We start from the raw sequence: 17,593 nt of genomic DNA, 5'->3' as shown, positions 1-17,593 counted from the left end.
AAAGAAATAATTGATAAACTGGACTTCCTTAAAATTAAAAGCGTATGCTCTACTTAAGTCAACGTCAAGAGAATGAGAAGACAAGTCACAGACTGACAGAAAATATTTATAAAAGACACATCTGATAAAAGACTGTTATCTAAAATATACAAAGAGCTCTTTAAGATTCAACAATAAGAAAACAATCCAACTAAAAAATGGACAAAAGATCTGAATAGACACCTCAGAAAAGAAGATATACGGATGCAAACTAAGCATATGAAAAGGTGCTCATATGTCATTAGGCAATTAAAAATTAAAACAATGAGATACCACTACACACCTATTGGAAAGGCCCAAATCCAGAACACTGACAACACCAAGTGCTGGCAACAGGAACTCTCAGTCATTCTTGGTGGGAATGCAAAATGATACAGCCACTGTGGAAGTTTCTTACAAAAAAACCATATTCTTATCATGTGATCCAGCAACTGCAATGCTTAGTATTCATGCAAATGAATTAAAAACGTATGTCCACACAAAAACCTGAACATCGATCTTTATAGCAGTTTTATTCATAATTATCAAAACTTGGAAGCAACCAAGATGTCCTTTAGTAGGTAAATGAGTAAATTAACTGTGGTACATCCAGTCAATGGAATAATATTCAGCACTAAAAAGAAATGCACTATCAGAGCATGAAAAGATACGGAGGGAACATAAATGCATATTACTAAGTAAAAGAAGCTAATCTGAAAAGGCTACATATTGTATGATTCCAACTATATGACATTCTGCAAAAGGCAAAACTATGAAGGTAGTAAAAAGATCAGTGGTTGCCAGGGGTTGGTGAGAAGGGAGGGATAAACAGGCAAAGCACAGAGGATTTTTAGGGCAGTGAAATTATTCCATACAATACTACAATGGCAGATACGTGTCATTATACATTTGTCCAAACCCAGAAGACGTAAAACACCAACAGTGAACCCTAATGGAAACTATGGACTTTGGTGATAATGATGTGCTAATGTAGGGTCATCAATTATAACAAATGTACCACTGTGGTGTGAGATGTCAATAGTAAGGGAGGTTGGGGGGCACGTGGTAGGGAGTTTATGAGAAAACTCTGTACTTGCTGCTCAATTTTGCTGTAAACCTAAAACTGCTCTAGGAAATAAAGTTTATTAATTAAGCAACAACAAAAAAACTACTACATGGGAATATATGTGACCAAAAAAGCACATTTTTCCTTCCAAAGAGTTAAAATAGTCCCTCTTAAATAGCTGCTCATGCTTCTACCTGTTTGCCCTGCTATAAATGACTTACTCACATCTCAGTTTTCTTTGACAAAGTTAAGCAGCACACATGTTACATGTAAAAACATACTGTGTTTCTATTCTAAATTACTTCCAAACACCCAAAAATGGGGACTTGGATACCTTCAATTAGTGGAGGCTAAAGAGTTGTGGAGTTTCTGTGTGTGCACATATAGCAGTGATTTTTAAATGTGGGGTTATTTTTGTAACTCTAAAGATGTCAAAACAAATATACAAAAGTATTTATTTATGGTCCAGCTTTCATCAGAAGCCATTAAAGGTATGTGCCAGGTTTCTGTAAAGTAAATCAGTAATTCTTGTGAAGGTAGTGGGTTCCATCTCAGGAACACAACACTCTTTGCTTTGTCTCATAATGGAGAGTGCATCTTAGAAGTGTTCTAAGTCACCTGCTAGGAACTGATTTACTTCACTTAGTACAGGCACAACTGCTGTTTGAAAGAACCAAATCCCCAGCTTCTCCTTAAATATACCCAAGTTCCGAGGATGGCATGGGAATTTTTCTGGGTTTTATTCCCAAGCTTCTTCAAAGCAAAGTTGGTTTATGATTAAGCCCAAAATACTGACAACAGCCACTAGGTAAGTGTGTGTGCATATGTCTGAATGAGGGAGTACAGAAGTGTGTGTGTGTGTGTGTGTGTGTGTGTGTGTGTGTGTGTGTGTGTCTGTCTGTCTGTCTGGGGGCTGGGGGGTTAGAAAGACCAGAGAGAACAAGAGAACATAATGTATGGGAGGACAAAAAGGGAAAGAATGTGAAAAAAAATCACTTCTCAGTTTACTCAGTTCCTAATATAAGGCCACTGCACATAGTTTTGCCAGAAAATTGCTGAGCGCATGAAGACTGCTACATTCCATTCTACCTATGGTCCCATGTAAATAGCTTTCTTTGTATCATATGGCCATTCAATAAACAGAGTTGTGAGGTTCAAGATGCCATGACACCCAGAACTAGGTTTTTACCTTTAACCACTTAACAAATTAAGAAAAATTCAGATATTCTATAATTTGCTTTGAACATTCCTATTTTTCTTAAATCATGCTGTTCCTATTCTCTATATCTTGGCTGCATACTCTAATCCTTCAACAAACATAGACTTCTATTAGTCACACTTCTCATATTAACTATATCTCTGACTTGTAATGATATTCTTTAGAACTCGTAGCACAACAGTCTCCCAAAAAACAAGGAATAAAATGCCATGGCATAAACCTTTAACTCTGCCCTCTCCCTCTGATAAAAATGCATTAAAACTGAAATGTCACATTTTCCAAAAACTGACAAAACCACTTTTACAGAGGTTCATTTTAGCTTTAAAAAATTTTAACAACCCTAGAAAATGTAAACTACTAATACAAATATAAGAAAACAAATAACCTATATGAAATATATGTAGAAATACACAGTTGGAATTCTAATATTTTAGGGTTGAGATCTGGTCAAGATTTGCTCATTTTAGAAATAAGGAAAAGAGAGGTGAATTACCTAATGTTATCTAGCAAGATAAGAATGCAGTTCTCTAAATTACAGTCCTCTTTTTACTTATATAAGTTGGTAAGGAGATTTTATCAAATCTTCCATTAAAAAGCAAATTTAATTTGAAGTCTAAAATTATGTTGTTAACTGAGGTTTGATGACTATGCATGTGTTCAAAGTAAGTAAAACACCCTCCAAAAAGCTCAACTAGAAAAACAACTGATAATTGCATGTTTTTCCCTAAATGTACTCAGCTTAGATTTTTCTAAGCTCTTAATTCATGTTTCACACTCAACTAATGTTACACAAAGTGTATTTTTAAACATGATCCAGGAATATCAAATAGAGCTTTAGACAACTCATAAAATTCCCATACTTATGTAAGTGCACAAATAAGCAACATGAACTGCCAGAGATATGAGATGCTTTGGGAAGAAAATTAGGAGGAAAAAAAAATTTTTTTGAAGTCTTCTTTTACATCTGATTGAAGCATCAGCTCCAATGAGGCATATGGAGAAGCATCAGGTTTGACAGTTTAACACAAATATAGAATGAAATGACTCAAGCATAAAATTTTATCTCAAGCAAAAATACATAGAAATAACTTCTGCTTCCAGCCAAGATGGAGTAACAGGGACTGGATTTACCTTCCTGCCTTAAACTACTATATAGCCAAACAAAATACATGAAACAGCAATTTTGAGACGTTCGACAATAGTGAGAATAAGAGCGAGGCAAGGCAAATGAGGTGAATCCCAACAGCTGTCCCATCTTAACTGCCCAGAGCTTCCAGGCTGCAGCACAGGGCAGGGGAACCCAAACAGAGCATGGCAGTCTTCCTGAGCAGATGAGACAGAACTGAAAATTTAGGGAGGCCAAGCTGGCTAGAATACACAGGCTAGAGTACCACAGAAGAGAGATCTACAGGGACTCCCCTCAAGTTTTCAGCTAGTACTGATCAGCTCATGTCTGTGAGAAAACTATCCAAACCCAGACAAAAAGTGTTAAAAAGAAGGAGGCGAAAAAAATGCCCAAAGCTAACACAAGGCCAGGAATAGTTTGTGTTCACACAAGCCAGACTAGGAAAACCTCAAAATATACAGGGTGCCAAATAGATGCTCAGGAGGAATTGCCTCAATAGTGGGCCAAAATTAGCCCATAAAAAACATTATTATAAACACAAAAAAGGTAAACCACAGACTAGGAGAATGTATTTGTAAAGCATAAATCTGAGAAAGAATTTGTATCTAGAATATACTTAAGGAACTCTTACAACAACAGTAAAAATGATAAACAACCCAGTTAATAAATGGCAAAAGATTTGAACAGACACTTCACCATAGTAAACATATGGATGGTAAATAAGCACACAAAAAGATGCTCAATATCACTAGTTGTATGGCTGTTAGCATAACTGATACCATCTTGAGCCCTTAGAGTTTCTCCTTCCACTGACCCTGCCCAGAACTGTACTGTGTAGCAGCGAATCACTACTCTGTCATCAAGGGCTTTGTAGTTAATAGATACTGTTTAACAATCATCAGGACCAGGTGGCCTCAATGCTCTGTTCGTCCCCAAACAATAAAAACCTTCACTGACGTATTCCCAGTGCCCAGGAGACTCATTACCCATTCGTGAATCCTGACTTAGGAATGCACATCCTATTTCCAAGTTCCCACCCCCATACCCTAAGTTAACTATAAAACTGTCCCGATGCCCCCTTGGCGGTGCAGAGTACAGTTGTGAATGCTTCCAGATCACTGTCCGCCTGACCCTGATCCCACCATGTGCGTAAGTTACCCTATAATAACGGATCCATTGATTACATGGAGCTGCCCAACTTTTGTTTTCGTTTCAAGATGCCTTATCAGTTTGGTGGGCACTTTTCATTCCCTCTGTCCTCCAACACTAGTTTTTAGGGAAATGCAAACTAAAACCACAATGAGGTGCTCCAACACACCCATGAGAATGGCTAAAATTAAAAATACCTACTATACCAAGTGTTGGCCAGGATGTAGAACAACTGTAACTCACACACTGGTGGGGAGAGTTTGGCAGTTTCTCAAAAAGTTAAACATACACCTAAATATGACTCAGCTAGTCCATCTCCAGGTATAAATTACCCGAAAGAAATGAAAGCATATGTTCATACGAAGACCACAAATGTTCACAGCAGCTTTATTTGTAATAGCCTCAAACTGTAAACACCCAAATGTCCATCATAAAGAGAATGGATAAACAAACTGTGTAGTATCCATATAATGGAATACTAAGTAAAATGCTAAATAAAAAGGAATGAATGACTGATACCCACATTAATCTTATAACCATTATGCTGAGGGAAAGAAGCCAAACCAAAAAAAATGTGCATATACATACTATATGGTTCCATTATATAAAATTCTAGAAAATACAAGTTAATCTATAGTGACAGAAAGCAGATCAGTGGTCTGCCTGGGAATGGGGGGTGGGAAGTACATTAGAAAGAGTCACAAAAAAATTTCTGTATGCGATGGATAGTTCATTATCTTATTATGGTGATCGTTTCATGGGTGTATAAATATGTAAAAACTCATCAAATTGTATACTTCAAATATGTGTTGTTTATTTCACATCAGTTATACTTCAATAAAGTTTTAAAAAATCAAAACAAGTATTAAGAGTTGGTATGCTGAGGTCTGTGAAAGAAATCTTCAATGACCAACCTCAAAAACTCCTCCTCCCATAAAGCCTTTGCCAAACCCCAACAGTTCAAATCAATTCTCCTTCAGTATTTCTTTTTACCTGTTTTAGTGCTGTCATATAGATATCCTCCAAACTAGGATATGAGTTCCTTGAGACAATAATTTAAATGTATTCAACTTCGTATATACCCTCTATTGCCTGCATCATAAGCTGCATTGGAGTAGAAGTAAAACTAAAATCAGGGAAGCACTCACTTAGGAGGCAATTGCTAAAATCTAACAGAGAGAAGATATTAGCCTGAATTGAGATGGTAGCAGTGGGGATGAAGAAAAGTCAAAGGACTTGATATAAAACTGGAAGAAAAAAAAAACAAACCCCACAATATGGTGAGTAGATGTAGAAGGTGAGGGAGATAGAGTCAAGAATGCTGCATAGGTTTGTGGCTTGGATGCCTGGGAGGATAAACAAGGACTGTAGATATTCCTTCGGTACATACTAAGCACCAACTGCATGGCAGGCTTGTTCTAGACACTGAGGACAGAGCAGGGAAATAAAGTTCTAGACATCACAGATCTACAGTCTACTGAGAGTCAAAACATGTCTTTCCAGAAGACCAGTGGACACTTGAATCTGAATTCAAAGCATAGCCAGGCCGTGCTGGCTTTTACCATATTTAGCCAGTATCTTTCAACAACTAGCACTATCCTGGTACCTAGTTAAACTCTATGGAACACTGACTTCGGAAAGTTAGCAAAAAGACAAGCAAGAATATATTCTGAGAACTTAGAATCTGTATACATTCCTAAGAACTTTAAAAGACAAAGCTCATTGGTTACAATGGGCTAAGTAATCTCTTGGTGCCACTATACTTTTATTTCAATGCTGCCATCTTATGTTAAAATGTGGAACTACACAACTTAAAAAGCCATACTCTTATTCAACTGTGAAATATAAAAACATCAAAGATTTGAGAGTCAATGAAAAGGTAGATAAAGGCTAATGAGAGTTATTTAATGACCATAACATATATTTACAGCAATTACTTCTGGTATCTGAGAGTACCCCTGACAAAATGGAAGATCTCATGAGGTAATTAATACATAGTCCAGAATATAAAACTTACTTTGAAAAAGTAAGGAAGTGACTTACTGAATCCCCCCAGTTAAAAAATAAAAATAAAAATATACTAACAGAGGTAATGGGGAATGGGAAAGTAGAATAAAATCCAGATATATCTCATTTATTCAGTAAATTCAATCTGCTTTTCTCATCACAGCTGCTTAAACAGCAATAACTGTTTAAATTTGCTTAAATAGTAAAATTACTGGTTTTAACTTTAATCCCATCACTGTAGTGATGGTTTAAGAAGGAAAATAAAGTCAAGATCCTAATAAGAGCCAAGGACTATGCATTTGGAGGACTGGTTATATTTAACCAAAATGTTGACACTTGTCAATTAACATCATTTGCAATCTCCAATTTTTCTGTGAAGTAAAACATGCTATAAAAATTATGTTGAAAAATATTCAGAAACATTGAAGAATATCTTTGATTTAATGTTAATATAAAAAGATAACAAAAAAAGAGAATAACCTGTGTACACAGTATCATCTCAAAGTGGGGTGGAGGAGGGATGGAGATAGCAAACAGTAGTCTGGGAACTCTAGAATTAAGTGAAAGACATTTCCTCAGATAATATTAATGACAAAATATTGCTTTTGTATATATGTATACATATACATATATAAACACACTTGGTATAAACTCAACACAAATTCAAAAAAGAACTTTAAAAGTCACGAAGAAAAAAGGTTCATTGTTTTGATAGAACAGATCATAAAAAGTACAAAGATAAAATATTCTGTTAAAACATTATTATTATACCACACTGGTGTGTGATATTAGCAGCGGGAAGTCTGTGTATGTGGGAGAGGGGGTAGTGTGAGGGAACTCTTTTTTTTTTTTTTTTTTTTTTTGGCGGTACGCGGGCCTCTCACTGTTGTGGCCTCTCCCGTTGCGAAGCACAGGCTCCGGACGCGCAGGCTCAGCGGCCATGGCTCACGGGCCCAGCCGCTCCGCGGCATGTGGGATCCTCCCGGACCGGGGCACGAACCCGTGTCCGCTGCATCGGCAGGCGGACTCTCAACCACTGCGCCACCAGGGAAGCCCGAGGGAACTCTTTAATTGCTACCCATTTTCGTTGTGAACCTAAAACTGCTCTAAAAAAGTCTATTAGCTTTTTGTTTTTTGTAACCTATTATTCTCTCTTTGCTGAGCATATACTGGTTTTCTTGAGAAGTACCCTTAATTTTGGCACTGCTCATAGAATTGGATAGTGTCAATCTGTTTTTTGGAAAGAAATCTGACAGAAGTCTCTAAACTCACTTTCTTCCCTCTACTTATTTAAGATTTCATCTTGATTCGGCTAAATGCATATTTTTTAAAAACCCTAATCAGTCTTTTAGTATAGAGAAAACCAGTCTCTGAAAAGCACCTGCCAGTTTCTTCACAATCAGTGCTAACTCTCCTTCCTCAGTTAGAACAGGAGGCAGTGGCCAAAATCATTTCCTGACTTACAAGGTCAAACTCTCCTTCCTTTAACTTTTTATACTGTTTTACAAACTTACATGAATAATTATACCATGGCCCATGGCTTTTATATACATTTCTATCTTCTCTCAATTGTAAGAGTCACAAGTGCAATGACTTTGTCTTACTCATCACTATATCCAGCTCCTAAGACACTGCCTGACATGTATCACAGTAGATGTTTAAAATATTGTTGAATGAATCTTCTTTTCAATTCACAAATAAAGGAGCAGTCCTCCAAAAGGAGTAAAAATTCAGGAGTAGTCCTCCAAAACAAGTAAAAATTTTCTCCATCTTGCTGATGAAAAGGGAATTAGTTTAAGAAATGAGCTCAAGACCATGAAAATTTGAAGAGACTAAGTACTACAAAATACCTGTTTCCAATATTTGAATAATCACAGCAGCAGAGGGAGGGGAGGTGTGTGAATGTCCGACAAAGACATTAAGGACATGTTTTGACCAGAGAACTCTCGTATACGATAATAATACCACCTTTGTATACTGCATTATACTAAGTGCTTTAATAGACACTACCTCATTTGATTATCACAACAACCCTGTGAATCAGGAGAGATATTCGCCTTTGCAGAAGTGGGGAATCTGCAGCATCAATAAAGCAGAATCAGGACTCAAACCAAACCCAAGCATCTGCCCACTACATCACATTGCCTCTATATTACTGCATCTCATTCAACAAGCCACCCATGAAAATTAGTCTCATTAGCTTCTAAGTATTTAAAAACACAGTCAGCTATTACCTAACATAATGGAGTACTCAGTTTGTTGCATTTTTTTCCCTCTGTACTTCACTTGTGGGTAAGATAAGCAAATTATAAGAAAATAAACTAAAACTGTTAGGATAAAAACAAAACAAAACTTCCTAGCAGGTAATCTAGATTACTATAAATGGACGAACCTCAGCTTGGAATGCTTCATCTTCAGATCACATCCAGGAACCACTGCATGTCAGGGACTGTATACACATCTACAGTTTTAATATTCTTTAGCAATCCCTGATAGTCAAAATTGCTGACCCCCTAGAAACTGCATTCCTAGGTATATACCGAAGCAAAATAAAAATAAGTCCCCACAAAAATATGAATACAAATGTTCACAGTAGCATTACTCACAACAACGAAAAAGTGAATATATCTCTAATGTCCATCAACTAATGAACAAATAAACAAAATATGGTATATTCATACAATGAAACATTATTCAGCCATAAAAAAAGAATGAAATACTGATACATGCTACAACATGGATGAACCTTGAAAACACTATGCTAAATCAAAGAAGCCAGTCACAAAGAACCACATATTATACGATTCTATTTATATGAAATGTCCAGAAAAGGCAAATCCAGACGCAGAAAGTAGATTAGTGCTTGCCTAGTGCTGAGAGGGCTGGGGTAAATGAGGAATGACTGCTCATTGGCATGGGGTTTTTTTGTTTTGTTTTGTTTTTAATTTTTTGAAATTGAAGTACTGTAGAGTTGATTTACAATGTTGTGTTAGTTTCAGGTATACAGCAAAGTGATTCAGTCATAATCTTTTTCAGATTCTTTTCCCTTATACGTTATTACAAAATACTGAGTATAGCTCCCTGTGCTATATAGTAGATTATCTATTTTATGTATAGTAATGTGTATATGTTAATCCCAGACTCCTAACTTATTCCCCACTCCTTTCCCCTTTGGTAACCATAGTTTGTTTTCTATGTCTGTGGGTCTATTTCTGTTTTGTATGTAAGTTCATTTGTATCATTTTTTTTTAAGATTCCACATATAAGCGATATCATATTTGTCTTTCTCTGTCTGGCTTACTTCACTTAATATGATGATCTCTAGGTCCATCCATGTTGTTGCAAATGGCATTATGTCATTCTTTTTTACAGTTGAGTAATATTCTATTGTGTATATATACCACATCTTTATCCATTCATCTGTCCATGTCAATTAATTGAAGTATAGTTGATTTACAACATTATGTTAGTTTCAGGTGTATAGCATAGTGATTCATTATTTTCATAGATTATACTCCATTAAAAGTTATTACAAAATAATGGCCATAATTCCCTGCACTGTACAATATATATCTTATTTACTTATCTATTTTATATATAGTAGTTTATATGTCTTTTTTAAAAATTTATTTATTTTGGGCTGCTTTGGGTCTTCATTGCTGTGCGTGGGCTTTCTCTAGTTGCAGTGAGCGGGAGCTATTCTTCTTTGCGGTGCGCAGGCTTCTCATTGCAGTGGCTTCTCTTTTGCGGAGCACAGGCTCTAGACGCATAGGCTTCAGTAGTTGTGGCACGCGGGCTCAGTAGTTATGGCTCGTGGGCTCTAGAGCGCAGGCTCAGTAGTTGTGGCTCACGGGCTTAGTTGCTCTGCAGCACGTGGGATTTTCCTGGACCAGGGATCGAACCCGCGTCCCCTGCAGTGGCAGGCGGATTCTTAATCACTGTGCACCAGGAAAGTCCAGTAGTTTTTATGTCTTAAGCGCATACCCTTATTGTGCCCTGCCCTACTTCCCTCCCCTCACTGGTAACAACTAGTTTGTTTTCTGTATCTGTGAGACTTTGTTTTGCTATATACATTTGTTTATCTTTTAGACTCTAAATATAAGTGATATCATACAGTATTTGCCCTTCTCTGTCTGACTTATTTCACTAAACATAATACCCTCCAGGTCCATCCATGTTGCAAACGGCAAACTTTCTTTCTTTTTTTATGGCTGAGTAATATTCCATTGTATTTACTCATATACACTGCATCTTCTTTATCCATTTGTATGTTGATGGACACTTGGGTTGCTTTCATATCTTGGCTATTGTAAATACTGCTGCTATGATCATTTGGGGGCATGTATCTTTTTGAATTAGTGTTTTCACTTTTTCCAGATACATACCCAGAAGTGGAATTGCTGGGTCATATGGTTGTTCTATTTTTAGTTTTTTAAGGAACCTCCATACTGTTTTCCATAGTGGTTGCACCAAATTATGCTCCCACCAACAGTGCACAAGAGTTCCCTTTTCTCCACATCCTCACCAATATTTGTTATTTGCAGACTTTTTTTTTTTGCGATACGCGGGCCTCTCACTGTTGTGGCCTCTCCCGTTGCAGAGCACAGGCTCCGGATGCGCAGGCTCAGCAGCCATGGCTCACGGGCCCAGCCGCTCTGCGGCATGTGGGATCTTCCCGGACCGGGGCACGAACCCGTGTCCCCTGCATCGGCAGGCGGACTCTCAACCACTGCGCCACCAGGGAAGCCCCTATTTGCAGACTTTTTGATGTTAGCCATTCTGACCAGTGTGAGGTGATATCCATTGTTGTTTTGATTTGCATTTCTCTAATAATTAGTGATGCTGAGCATCTTTTCATATGCCTGTCAGCCATCTGTATGTCTTCTTTGGAAAAATGTCTATTCTGGTCTTCTGCCTGTTTTTTGATTTGGTTGCCTGTTTTTCAGATATTGGATTGTATGAGCTGTTTATATATTTTAGATATTAACCCCTTGTCAGTCATATCATTTGCCAATATTTACTCCCATTTAGTAGATTGTCTTTTCGTTTTGTTGATGGTTTCCTTTGCTGTGCAAAAGTTTTTAAGTTTAATTAGGTTCCATTTGTTTATGTCTGCTTTTATTTCCTTTTTAGGAGATGGATCAAAAAATTATTGCTACAATTTATGTCATAGAGTGTTCTGCCTATGTTGTCCTCTAGGAGTTTTATAGTACCTAGTCATACATTTAGGTCTTTAATGCATTTTGAGTTATTTTTGTATACAGTGTTAGAGAATGTTCTGATTTCATTCTTACATCTCATAAGCATTTTGGGGTCATCCTGAAAAAACTCTAAGGAAAGGTGCCATTTTTCTAAATTAGTAAATTCTTTTTTAAAAATAATTAATTAATTAATTAATTTTTGGCTGTGTTGAGTCTTCATTGCTACGTGCGGGCCTTCTCTAGTTGCAGCGGGTAGGGGCTACTCTTCATTGCGGTGCACAGGCTTCTCATTGCGGTGGCTTCTCTTGTTGCAGAGCACAGGCTCTAGGTGTGTGGGCTTCAGTTGTTGCAGCACGTGGGCTCAGTAGTTGTGGCTTGCGGGCTCTAGAGCGCAGGCTCAGTAGTTGTGGTACACGGGCTTAGTTGCTCCACAGCATGTGGGATCTTCCCTGACCAGGGCTCGAACCCGTGTCCCCTGCACTGGCAGGCAGATTCTTAACCACTGCGCCACTAGGGAAGTCCTAAGAAGATTCTTTTTAAGAAGCTGTCAAACTTTTTCAAAGCAGCTATACAATTTTACATTCCCACCAAAAGTGCATAAGGTTTCCAGTTCCTCCACATCTCACCAACACTTGGTAAAATATATATTTTTTTAATTTTAGCTGGTGAATAAGAAAAATACGTAGTCCTTTCCTCCTCTGTTTCTCCTTTACTCTCACACTATCACCACATTCACAATACTTCTGACGCTTCTGGTTACCAAATGTGTAGGGTTTTTTCCCCCACATTAAGCAATTTTCTGTGACACCAGATGGCTGTTCTAAAATTTAACTCGATTCTGACACTATCTACCTAGAGACAGCATCAGATCCCACAGGCTAAGGGCTCAGTCCCACAAGACTGGCCCCCACTTCAGGTGCCAATTGTAAGCAGTAGGTCGTCACCCAGGTTACCCACAACTTCTATCCAGTATGGCTACAGATAGAAGGTTCTCATGACCCCTTCCTCGGGTTTAATTTGCTAGAGTGGTTCAAGAACTCAGGGAAATACTTATTTACATTTACCAGTTTACTAAAAAAGGATATGACATAGGATACAGATGAACATCCAGATGGAAAAGATGTGCAGGGCAAGGTATGTGGGAAGGGGCACAGAGCTTCCATGTCCTCTCCAGGCAAGCCACTCTCGCCACACCTCTACTCATTCACCAACCCACAAGCTCCCTGAACCTCGTAGCCAAGATTGATCATTAACTCCACTTCCAGCCCTTTCCCCTTCTCAAGAGAATTGTGGGGGCGGGGGGGCGGCGATGGGGCTGAAAATTCCAAGCTTCTAATCATGGCTTGGTCTTTCTGGTGACCAGTCGTCATCCTGGAGCCATCCATGAGCCTATACAGTCACCTCATTAGAACAAAAGACACTCCTATCACCCAGGAAATGACAATGGTTTCAGGAGCCCTGTGTCAAGAACCTGGGGCAGAGACCAATATATATATTTTTTCTATTATTTTACAGCCAGTTTAGGGGTATTACTGGTATTTCACAGTGGTTTTAATATCTAATAATATAATCAGTAGATAGTTTATTAGTATCTTTTCACGTGCTTATTTGCCATCCATATGTCTTCTTTAGTAAAGTATCTGTTCAAATCTTTTGCCCTTTTTTAAAACTGGGTTATGTGTCACCTTACTAGTGAGATATAACTTCTTTATATATTCTGGATTCAAATCCTTAATCATATATATGTTTTGCAATTATTTTCTCCAAGTCTATTGCTTGTCTTCTCATTTTCCAGATAGTGCTTTTTGAAGCACAAAGATTTTTAAATTTTGATGGAGTCCATTTCATCAATTTTTTAATGGACTGTGCTTTTAGTGTTGTATCTAAGAAATCTCTGCCTAATCCCAAATAGGCAGAGTAGTAAATGAAGATTTACTACTATGTTTTCTTCTAAGAGTTTCATTGTTTTAGCTCTTATATCCAGGCCATTGATCCTATATTTTTTGTTTACTTTTTAAAATTGAAGTATCATTGATTTACAATTATACTAGTTTCAGGTATATCACACAATGGTTCAATATTTTTATAGATTATACTGTTTAAGTTATTACAAAATAATGGCTATATGTCTCTACACTGTACAATATATCCTTGCTGCTTGATCTTACATTTTCTTCTAGAAGTCTTCTAATTCTACATTTTATACTTAAATTTATGATCAATTTTTGTGTAGAGTGTGAAGTAAGGGTCTGTCATTTTTTAACATATGGATGTCCAATTGTTCCAGCACCATTTGTTGAAAGGACTATTCTTTTCTCCAATGCATTACCATGGCATCTTTGTCAAAAACTGACCATATATATCGGAATTTATTTGTTGACTTTATTCTATTCTATTGATCCATTTGTTTACGGCTATAGTTTTATAAGTTTTGAAGTCAGGTATTTATTAAGTCTTTTTGTTCTTTTTCAAAATTGTTTTAGCTCTTCTGGGTGCTTTGCATTTCTGTATAGGTTTTAGAATAAGTTTCTCGATTTCTACAAAGAGACCTACTGGAATTACAATAGGGATTGCAGTCAGCCTACAGATGATCAATCTGAGGCTTCCAATCCATAAAGATAGTATCTCTCTGCATTTATTTGGGTTACCTTTAATTTCTCTCTGTAATGCTTTGTAGTTTCCAGTGTACAGAAATACTTATTTTTAAAACACCAATGATAAAATTCTTACTTAAGCTTTGAATCTGGTATCAAATTGTAACAGCAAACCTTGCAAAAGTTACTTAAGAATCTTTCTGACACAATTTTAATTACCTCACATTCAACAATGGGACAAACAAATAAACAATGAACAAACAGTAAAGATCTGTTATCTCATAAAGTCTAAGGGTTTTAAAAAGTTCATAAAACCAAGTAGGAAAGAAATCAATGCCTATCTCAAGATGGAATTTTCCTTGACTATTTTGCCCCAAAAAAGTGTTTGGTAGCAGAAACTAAGTACAGATCTTCCTCCACTTATGATGGGGTTATGTCTCAATAAACCCATCATTAAACTGAAAACATCAATAAGTCAAAAACCTACCAAACATCATAACTTAACCTAGCCTACCTTAAATGTGCTCAAAACGCTTACATTTGCCTATAGTTGGGCAAAATCACCTAATACAAAGCCTATTTTATAATAAAGTGTTGAATATCTCATATAATTTATTGAACACTGTACTCAAAGTGAAGACCAGAATGGTTGTATAGATATAGAAGAGTCGTAAGTATATTAGCAGTGTTTCACTCGTGATCGCATGGCTGACTGGGAGCTGCGGCTGACTGCCAATGCCCAGCATCATAAGAGAGTATCATACTGCATATAGCTAGCCCCAGAAAAGATCAAAATTCAAAGTACAGTTTCTACTGAATGTGTATCATTTCTGCACCATCAAAAAGTCAAAACATCATAAGTTGAACCATTGTAAGTCAGGGAAGAAAACCAGATCTAGTACAGATGGTCCCTAATTCCCAAACTCAAGAAAATTCCACAAACTAAAGTCATATCCACAAACTCACATAATTTCTCGCTATATCTGTATGTATATAAAACTTCATACTGCCAACCCAATTAAATACACCATCTTCAGTCTTTCTGTCTCAGTGTTTATAGCATGATTTTCATCTCCAACTGTGAATGTATAAGCTTTCAAGGAAGCATATTTATCAAATAAAATGGGGTTTATATTCTACCAAATGTTCAAATTATGAAAAGGTTTTTTTTAAACTTTGAGAAGTATGAATGTTAACAGAGACTTTTTGATGAGAAACTCTCATTTAAAATAAAAACAAAAATTCATACCAGAAACCATGTACAATTACACTATTTATAATAGCAAAAAACAGAAACTACCCAAATGCCCACTGACAAGAGAAGATGATATAAACTGTGGTATTTATTTACTGAATATTGAACATTATTGAATATGGTACTGTAGTAAAAATGAATGAACTACAGTATATGCAACAACATGATAAATATTATAAATGTAATGTTGAGGGGGAAAAAAACAAGTCCCATTTGCTTATGTCTCTAAGCAAAACTAAACATATTGTTTGGGCACACATACATTCATAATAAAGCCTTTTTATAGAGGCAAAGGAATGATATGCACCAAATGCAGAATAGTAGTTAAAGGGGATAGGGAGTAAATGGGGCAAGGGAGGGCAGGAAAATTGAGTCACTAAGGAACACATAAATAGACACATGCAAATTATTAGTAATGTTCCAGTTCCTGGGTTGAATGGAGGGTTTATATGTTTATATGCTTTATAACTTACATATGTCATCTAATTCTTTTGTAAGTATAATTATTTTTAAAAAACATAAGCAAAATCTATTTTTAAAAATCACCCATTATAAAACATTTTCCAGAAGCGTAACTGGGCACTCAGAATATATTGGGTTGGCCAAAAAGTTCACTTGGGTTTCTCCATAAGATCCTAAAACCCGAACGAACTTTCTGGCCAACCCAATACATCAAAAAACAAATTTTTTTAAGTTTTTACCTTTGTTTCTGTTCAACTGCTTTGTCCAAGTGCTGAAAGATATCCTGAAACAGGGTGCAGCTGGATTGACTATTAATCGTATACCCATATCCTCTTTTCCAATATTGTTTCAGATCATTTAAGTATTCTAAAACCTAAAAATACAAATTTCAAAAATCATTACTATTAATTTTTATTAATGTAACAGATTTTCTGATTTAATCATGATTTTTTCAGAAAAGGTTACATTGTTTAACCACCATTCTACACAAAGTATAGTAGAATCTTAGCATTTACAGAGTTTATACTTACCATTTCAAGCATTTAAGGGTTGAACCTAAAGGTCCATGACACAGAGATTTATGCTGAGACACAAACCCAAATGGGAATGTAGAGACTGACATGCAAGAGCAAGTTAGTAGTACTCACAAGCAGTAATCCAGCATCCATGACAGTTCAGGATACTGGGTTAAAGACATGTGCTCACCTCCGCTTTCTTCTAAAATTATTTTAAGATGATAGCAAAGATATATACAGAAAAAAGAAAAAATGTACATAGAAGAATATTCATTACAGCACAGAAGATGCCAACAGTGAATCAGGAATTTTTAAGAATTTCAGGAAGGTAGAAACCAGATAGAAAATGAGTTACTTTGGTTCATGTATCAGTTTGGCAAAAATAGTAATAAAAGCAGACCAAGGGGGCTTCCCTGGTGGCGCAGTGGTTGAGAATCTGCCTGCCAATGCAGGGGACATGGGTTTGAGCCCTGGTCTGGGAAGATTCCACATGCCGCAGAACAACTAGGCCCGTGAGCCAGAACTACTGAGCCTGCGCGTCTGGAGCCTATGCTACGCAACAAGAGAGGCTGCAACAGTGAGAGGCCCGCGCACCGCGATGAAGAGCGGCCCCCGCTCGCCGCAACTAGAGAAAGCCCTCGCACAGAAACAAAGACCCAACACGGCAAAAAAAAAAAAAAAAAAAAAAAGTAGACCAAGGATATGGAAAACTGGTACTAGAAGGAATGTGTATTAATACAGATGTTCTAAAGGACAGACTGGCAAAATACACAAAAACACACATCTTTAAGGCCCGTTTAATTCTGTTTCTTATAAACTAATATTCATAGAGGAACACAAGAGACAATGTACAAGAATATCTTAGAGTAGCAACGCTTAAAGGAGCTCCCCCCCCAAATTTCCTGGAAATACCTGAATTTCATTAATAGGTAGAGGCTTAAATAAACTATGATATACACATACTATGGAATACTATAAGAT

The 17,593-nt window shown here is 36.8% G+C and overlaps 1 protein-coding gene across 6 annotated transcripts in view; it reads right to left on the bottom strand.

The window, feature by feature from the left end:
• Positions 1-17,593, bottom strand: part of MINPP1 (multiple inositol-polyphosphate phosphatase 1) — a 71,067-nt gene that overhangs the window by 37,849 nt on the left and 15,625 nt on the right. For 4 of the 6 annotated variants that reach the window (XM_060125662.1, XM_060125660.1, XM_060125658.1 and 1 more), the window contains one exon: positions 16,337-16,470. The exons of the other annotated variants lie outside the window; for them this stretch is intronic. In XM_060125662.1, coding sequence (XP_059981645.1) covers positions 16,337-16,470 — 134 coding nt within the window. The remainder of the gene's footprint in view (positions 1-16,336; positions 16,471-17,593) is intronic. 6 annotated transcript variants of the gene reach the window in all.

Source organism: Lagenorhynchus albirostris, chromosome 16 (genome assembly GCF_949774975.1).
Source record: "Lagenorhynchus albirostris chromosome 16, mLagAlb1.1, whole genome shotgun sequence".
NCBI lineage: Eukaryota > Metazoa > Chordata > Mammalia > Artiodactyla > Delphinidae > Lagenorhynchus > Lagenorhynchus albirostris.
This window is presented reverse-complemented; position numbering and strand designations above follow the sequence as displayed.